Here is a 7,814-nt window from a genome sequence, read left to right on the forward strand (position 1 = left end):
AACAAACCTGTATCACACAGAAAAGTCTAAGGTAATAGATAAATCTGTATCCCACAGAAATACCTACGATTTTTTGTTCCGTGTTTTGATAAATCAAGGTGAACATGAACCAATTGATAACCCGGACTTATATTCCCGAAGAACAGCCTAATATTATCAATCACCTCACAATAATCTTAATCGACTAGCGAAAGAAGATATTGCGGAATCACAAACGATGAGACGAAGATGTTTGTGACTTCTTTTATATCTTGCCTATCGGGGAAATCAATCTCAAACCAATCTTTACGATTATACTTAGTACGATAGAAACAGCAAGATCAGATCACAAAACTACGAGAAAGTAGTATCAGTCTGGCTTCACAATCCCAATGAAGTCTTCAAGTCGTTAACCTACAGAGTCCCGATAGAAACCTAAGGTTAAAGGAGAATCGACTCTAGCTTATACAACTAGTATCATACATGAGGTGTGGGGATTAGGTTTCCCAGTTGCTAGAGTTCTCCCTTATATAGTCTTTCAAATCAGGGTTTGCAATCTAAGTTACCTTGGTAGCAAAGCATTCAATATTTACCGTTAGATGAAAACCTGATTAGATTCAAGCTAATATATTTCAACCGATAGATCGAAACTTAGCTTGTTACACATAAATGAAATGCACGTTTTTAGGTTTGTTTAACCGTACCCAAACATGTACATTTAGTTGGTTCAACAGTAGTTAACCAAATGGTTAGCCATATGAGCACTTTCGTATCAACCATATTCTTCTTTACCATAACTATTTTAAATGATTCAAATGAACTAAGTTAGAGAGTTTTTCAATTGCTTAGATCTTTATAATAGACACAATTGAAACAAAAACGATTTGATTCACTCGAATCGATTCATGAACTTTTAGCCACGATTTGCAATTATACATTTCTTAGTTTATATATGTTTAAGTTCACAAATAATCGTTTTTAGAAAATAACCAACTTAAGTACGCGAACTGGTACACGGACTTAAGTACCTGGAATAAGTTTGTTTTTAGTTTACAAACTCCAGCAGAATTTCTCGGGATGAGAACTTCCGACAGTACGCGGACTTGGTAAGCGGACTCTAGTTCCGGTTTTCCTGAGAAGCAAAGTACGCATACTTTGGTTCAAGGAATAAGGACTTACATACATATGTGTTACCACACAATGTTTATATCCTTCCATGGTTATATAATCTAAACTCTCATTTCAATCATTGAAACATTCTTAGAGGATGTTATATAGTTGTTATTCACAAACCATTTTTCTTCAAAGACATTTTCAAGTGATTGAAACTTAACATGACTTTTGTCACTAGTAAATATGAACTTGGCCAAAGCGAAAGCTTACCAACATATATTTCGAGAAATAGATAAGCGAGATAAACTCGCCTTGAAATAGAAAATGTGTATAATCATAGTCTATATAGCAAAACAACTTTTGTCTCAAGATAGAAGATAAAGTAGATATACTTTTGAGTGATAGATAAGTTCAAGTCTCCACATACCTTTTAGTCGATATAGTTCCACAAGTTCCTTGAGTAGTTCTTCGTCTTTGTATGACGATCCCCATGGAGTCTTGAGCACAACTACACTTTCTATCCTAGTCCGAGACTTAGATAATAGTAGACTATAAATCAAGACTTATAGTTTTGATCACTAACATTGAAAAACATTCTTGAGATAGCAACGCATGCGAGTTCGACCGAGCAGTGCTCTAACATATTCAAAAAGTATCCTGCAGCATGAAGGTCTCAATGCATTTGGAAATCCCACTTCTCATCGATGATGTTCCAAATCTCCCTATACTTGGATACATCTCCCTCAGAGTTTTCTGCTACAACTTATTTTGCCCTGTCCATTGCACCATATATAAACCCCATTGCCGGAACGTTTTCTGCGTCAATAAGTCTTAAGACGCCAACTAAAGGCTTCATCGCCTTTAAGGAATAAACCAAGCCAGGCCAGAAAGTTTGATCCCTCAGTATAATCTTCTTCACATCTTTTCCATCAGTTTGCTTGACCATTCACAGTTCTTCCACTTATTAGAAGTAAACATCTCTTCCAAAGCTTCTTTGTTTTGGAGCAAGCTTTGCAAAGTGAGGTTTGCAGTACAAAAATGTGTGTCCCCAGGACGGATCGGTTCTCTCTTTGTAAAGCTTCTCATCATATCTAGAATGTAACCATGAGAATAAATATATTTATCTACCTTCTTCGCTATTAAATACGCTTTTTTCATTTGAGGTAACTCAAATAGTTTCGCAAGCCTCAAATCGATGCAGTGCGCGGCACATAACGTCCAATATAATTTCTTCCTTTTCCGCATCAATAAATTTCCCGCAGACTTATATGCAGGAGCATTGTCAGTAACAACTTGCATAAGATGTTCTTCTCCTACTTCTTCAACAATGGTATCCAACACCTTGAATAACCTGTTGGCATCTTTGACATATTTTGATGCATCAATACTCTTCAAAAAAAACAGTTCCTTCTGGGTTGTTGACAAGAAAATTAATCAACTGTCTCTTTCTAACATCTGTCCAACCATCAGACATTATGGTCACACCTGTAGCTGTCCATGTTCTCTTAGAACTATCGACCATCTTGTTTTTCGTCTTAACTTCTTCTCTAAGAACCCAAGTACTTAGCTCGTACATGGAAGGTTGTTTCAATCCTCGACCATACTCTCCTACTGATCTAAGAATATTAGCAAAGGAAGAACTCCTTGCAACATTAAAGGATATGTCGTTATCAAAAAAATACCCTTCAAATATCCAGACACACATTCTTGCGATGATCTATGCCGTTATGAGGTGTAATACGCTGCTGACCACAGGTTCTTGTGAGATATTTTTCAAGAACCTATCCATTGGACCTCTTCTTCCACGATCACTATTACTAGCATTAGGTGTTGACTCAACTCCTAATTCAAGTTCAGATTCAGACTCTGTTTGAGCGTGAGAATATGACCCTTCACTAACCATATAATCAAAATTTCGTATTTTAACTGCTCTTGAATTCTCACCTTTCCTAAGTAGATCTTGCATCTCTAGTTTGGTATCTGCAGGTACATCAGGACAAGCATGAACACCCTTACGGGTGTGAGCCAAATGACTCTTAAATCTAGAGATCCCTCCCGTAATAGTTGTATTACAATACTTACAGTGCACATACACTATTGGTTTTCCATTTGAAATTGGACCTGGAACATAAGTACTGCTGCTAGCCATATTTATAGACTAGATGATGATGAACACATAAGAGAAGAGCAAGATTTTGGACTTTGATCACACGGCGCATAAGAAAAAATAAAAGAAGAAGAAGAAGTTGTAGAAGAAGAAACGTTTGGAATAAAAAGAGGTATAAGAAGAAGAGGCAAAAGAAGAAACATTTCTAAAAGGGGAATAAAAAAATTAGGTTTATTAGAAAACGTGAAAAAGGCCTTATTGGGCTTCAAAGCCCAATTTTTTATTTTCTAATATATGCCAATTCATAGAGCGGCGCTCTAGAAGCGCCCACGATCTAAAGCGCAAAAATTCCCCCCCCCCCCCCCACACACACACACACACACAAACGCTTTTTTAAACCATGGGGATCGCTAATTCGTAGTAGGGTAAAAACTGATTCTGCTGAAAATGGTAATTTAGGTGTGTTGATGAGAAATGAATCTAAACCCTAAACAAATGTACTGCACATGAGTACTTTAGATTCGACAGATCAATTTGTACAATTCTTTCCTAAACCAAGAAATGTCGTTCCAGTCTTGCTTCGATCACAAAATAAAGAAGAAGGGTTGATCTTAGGGAGGGAAGCAGAGAAGGTGTTGAGATCAGAATGATGAACTCTGTAAAGTGTAGTTTTTTATGACTTGTATCATAATATAGAATCGGCTTTCAAAGTGTAAGCTGTAAATTCTGGATGGTTTTCTGAATACTTGCATTGTTAACCGATGTCGTTGGTTGAAATAGATTGGAAAATCTATTTGAAAAAGCGGGGGTACAACAACCACACCCAATATTTCGCTTGGCAATCTGTATAGAAAACTCCAATATATTTTCTAGAGAATCAACTAGACAGACAGACTCAATCTAGATAAAAAGTATATCAAAGAGTTTATATCTCAATCTCTCTATTTGATATAAACTCAAGCAAATAGAAATCTGCGAGTCTTTATCAAATACTAGAGAGATAACTTGGATGGTACCAAAGACCAATATCCAAGTGTCAATCAACTTAAATCAACAACCAAAAGGTCGGATATTCTAATTGATTGAAAAACGCACAACCTGTGATATTTCAATTATATAACAAAATATAATGCGGAATAGAAATAACACAGACACCATAATTTTGTTAACGAGAAAACCGAAAATGCAGAAAAACCCCGGGACTTAGTCCAGATTGAACATACACTGTATTAAGCCGCTACAGACACTTGCCTACTCCAAACTAACTTCGGTATGGACTGTAGTTGAACCCCAATCAATCTGACACTGATCCAAGGTACAGTTATGCTCCTACGTCTCTGATCCCAGCAGGATACTACGCACTTGATTCTCTTAGCTGATCTCACCCACAACTAAGAGTTACTACGACCCAAAGTCGAAGACTTTAATAAACAAATCTGTATCACACAGAAAAGTCTACGGTAATAGATAAATCCGTCTCCCACGAATATACCTACGATTTTTATTCCGTCTTTTGATAAATCAAGGTGAACAGGAACCAATTGATAACCCGGACTTATATTCCCGAAGAACAGCCTAGTATTATTAATCACCTCACAATAATCTTAATCGACGCGGCGAAAGAAGATATTGTGGAATCACAAACGATGAGACGAAGATGTTTGTGATTACTTTTTATCTTTCCGTATCGGAGATATAATCTCAAGCCAATTATTTCAATTGAACTCGTATGATAGAAAATGGAAAGATCAGATTACACAACTACGAGAAAGTAGTATCGGTCTGGCTTCACAATCCCAATGAAGTATTTAAGTCGTTAACCTGGTTTAGAAGAAGAAACCAAAGGTTAAAGGAGAATCGAATATAGCTTAGCACAACTAGTATCACAAGTAAAGTGTGGGGATTAGGTTTCCCAGTTGTTAGAGTTCTCCCTTATATAGTCTTTCAAATCAGGGTTTGCAATCAATGTTAGCTTGATAATAAAGCATTCGATATTCACCGTTAGATGAAAACCTAATTAGATTCAAGCTAATATCTTTCAACTGTTGGATCGAAAACTTAGCTTGTTACACACAAATGAAATGCACGTTTTAGGTTTGTGTAACCGTACCCAAACTTGTACATTTGTTGGTTCAACAATAGTTAACCAAATGATTAGCCATATGAGCAATTTCATATCAACCATATTCTTCTTCACCATAACTAGTTCAAATGACTCAAATGAACTAGTTAGAGAGTTGTTCAATTGCTTAGATCTTATGTAACTACACAAGAAACAATCGAAGCAAAAACGATTTGATTCACTCGAATCGGTTCATGAACTTTATAGCCACGGTTTGCAAAAGCATTCCTTAGTTTATATAAACATAAGTTCAAGAACAATCGTTTTTAGATATAACCAACTAAAGTTCGCGAACTTCACAAATTCCAACAGATTTTCTCGGGTCGAGAACTTCCGCCAGTTCGCGGACTGGGTTCGCGGATTTAGCTCACGCCACTATTCCGGTTCTCTTGATCAACAAAGTTCGTAAACTTCGGTTCAAGGAATAAGGACTTGTACATATATGTGTGTCCACAACAATGTTTATATCCACCATTGGTTATATAATCTGAACTTTCATTTCAATCGTTGAAACATTCTCAGAGGACGTTATATAGTTGTTATTCACAAACCATTTTTCGTCAAAGAAATTTTCAAAGTGATTGAAACATAACATGACTTTCGTCACTAGGTAAAGATGAATTTGGCTAAAGCGAAAGCTTACCAACATATATTTCGAGAAATAGATAGGCGAGATAAACTCCGCTCGAAATACCAAATGTGTATAATCAAAGTCTATATAGCAAAACGACTTTTGTCTCAATATAGGAGATAAATAGACTTTTGAGTGACAGATAAGTTCAAGTCTTCACATAGCTTTTAGTCGATGAAGTTCCACCAGTTCCTTGAGTAGTTCTTTCTCTTGTATGATGATTTACATGGAGTTCTTGAGCTCAACTACACTTTCTATCCTAGTCCGAGACCTTAGCTATAGTAGACTAGAAATCAAGACTTATAGTTTTGATCACTAACATTGACAAAAATGCTTGAGATAGCAACGCATGCAAGTTCGACCGAGCAATTCTCTGACACTATTTATACAAGTCATAGTCCAACACACTGATCTCGTTGGAAATGAGAGTTGTGAAGTGGTGGAGGTCATGGGTGAATGGTGAAAAACCATGTGTTATGGTTATAGGAAGACTGGACGGCTTGTACTACCACTAATCCTCTACCTGTCACCTATCCGTTATTCCTGGCACTTTCTCTTAATGGGCGTGTTGCATGCCGCATGCTGTAAACCGCCAGACCAATATCCTGATGAACATCTCCAGTTTGTGACATGTTTGATGCCTCATGTATTTTTGCAGAAAATATGGAGAAAGTTACGCAAAGAATGTAACAAGTCTCATACGTTAATTGTTGAGTGGGTATTATTGACAAGACCTAGTAATTGCAACCAGTCACACACAAGCTAAACGACATGTGGTCTTAAGTGGCAAGTCAAGATATATGAATAAGACTTGTTGTGAGCCGGTGCTCAGAAAATAACATATGGTGTTTTTAGGTTAAATAATTAAATTATCCGTGAAATCAATATTCATGAAATATCGTTTGTAATTGATACTTGCAAAAGTATTGTTGTTATGTAAGTAGCTTAAACATAATCGATGCATGTAAAGTATCGTTGTTCATATCCTACTCAAACCAATCGCGAATTTCACAGTCTTATAAAGGAGTAGCGGCTATCTTTGAGCAGCTGCCAGGAGCTATTTGGTGTAGTTTGAGCACGGGGTGACCAGTCCTCATAGGAGAGGAATGACCGGAGATCATCATGGAACCCCGTTGTTTAGCTCAAATTAAATCTAGGACAGTCACCTTGGGCGGTTGAGATGATTTACGGCAGTTATTGATCGTCCTTGAATTTATTTAAGATTTTGTAAGTAGCATGACTAGCCCACTTTGGTCTATGATTCGGAGCGGAACCTGCAGGATAGGAGTGACGTGATTGTTCAAGGACAAAGATGGGTCGCCAGTGAGCATAATGACACCTCATTGATCTCCCAAGATTGAATCTAAGCCAACCGATTCGGCCGGCTAAGTTGAGCGGCTGTGATTAATTTAAGACTTCCATGGGGGGGTCTAACCTAATTATAACCATTTTTGGAACCGCTCGACTAGTCTACTTTGGCTAGCAATTGTGAACGCTGCTTGCAGGCTAGGAGAGTTCTGATTGGCTAAGATAAAAGTGGGCCCTCGGTGAGTACCATAGAATTTGTTCGGTCGGCCAGGAGGTGGCCAAGCTCGTCAAATCGACCGGCCAAGTTGCGTGGTCGTGATCGTTTCGCGACTGACTTGGACGGTGTAGATTATTATTCTTATATAAGAAGCGGCCTGACTAGCCTATTTTGGCTAAAAATTTGGAGTAGCAGCAGGTAGGCTAAAATCGATGTGATTGGTCGATTGGAAAGAGTGGCTGACGGGCAACAACATGAGGCAGGGCCGATCGGCACGGGAAGGCGCCAGCTAGAGCAAACCGACCGGTCAAGTTACACAGTTGCGCCTCCTTTAATA

At 37.8% G+C, this 7,814-nt stretch overlaps 1 protein-coding gene across 1 annotated transcript; it reads right to left on the reverse strand.

Annotated features, from left to right (window-relative positions):
- Positions 1-1,855: 1,855 nt before the first annotated feature.
- Positions 1,856-3,241, reverse strand: LOC113341913. Its single transcript, XM_026586620.1, has 4 exons — positions 2,874-3,241; positions 2,546-2,735; positions 2,221-2,481; positions 1,856-2,029 (listed from the first exon to the last, which is right to left on the reverse strand). Exons 1-4 carry the CDS (start codon positions 3,239-3,241, stop codon positions 1,856-1,858), a joined length of 993 nt encoding a protein of 330 aa, XP_026442405.1.
- Positions 3,242-7,814: the final 4,573 nt, after the last annotated feature.

Source organism: Papaver somniferum, unplaced genomic scaffold (assembly GCF_003573695.1).
Source record: "Papaver somniferum cultivar HN1 unplaced genomic scaffold, ASM357369v1 unplaced-scaffold_32, whole genome shotgun sequence".
NCBI classification, from domain to species: Eukaryota; Viridiplantae; Streptophyta; class Magnoliopsida; order Ranunculales; family Papaveraceae; genus Papaver; species Papaver somniferum.

Bases quoted from the DNA above. Each gene is read 5' to 3' on its own strand.
- LOC113341913 (XM_026586620.1), bottom strand. From the start codon at position 3,241: ATGGCTAGCAGCAGTACTTATGTTCCAGGTCCAATTTCAAATGGAAAA. The intron at 2,736-2,873 runs GTTCTTGAAAAA...TAATGTTGCAAG, and splicing joins AGAAGAGGTCCAATGGATAG to GAGTTCTTCCTTTGCTAATA. The intron at 2,030-2,220 runs GTAGATAAATAT...TGAATGGTCAAG, and splicing joins CGTATTTAATAGCGAAGAAG to CAAACTGATGGAAAAGATGT.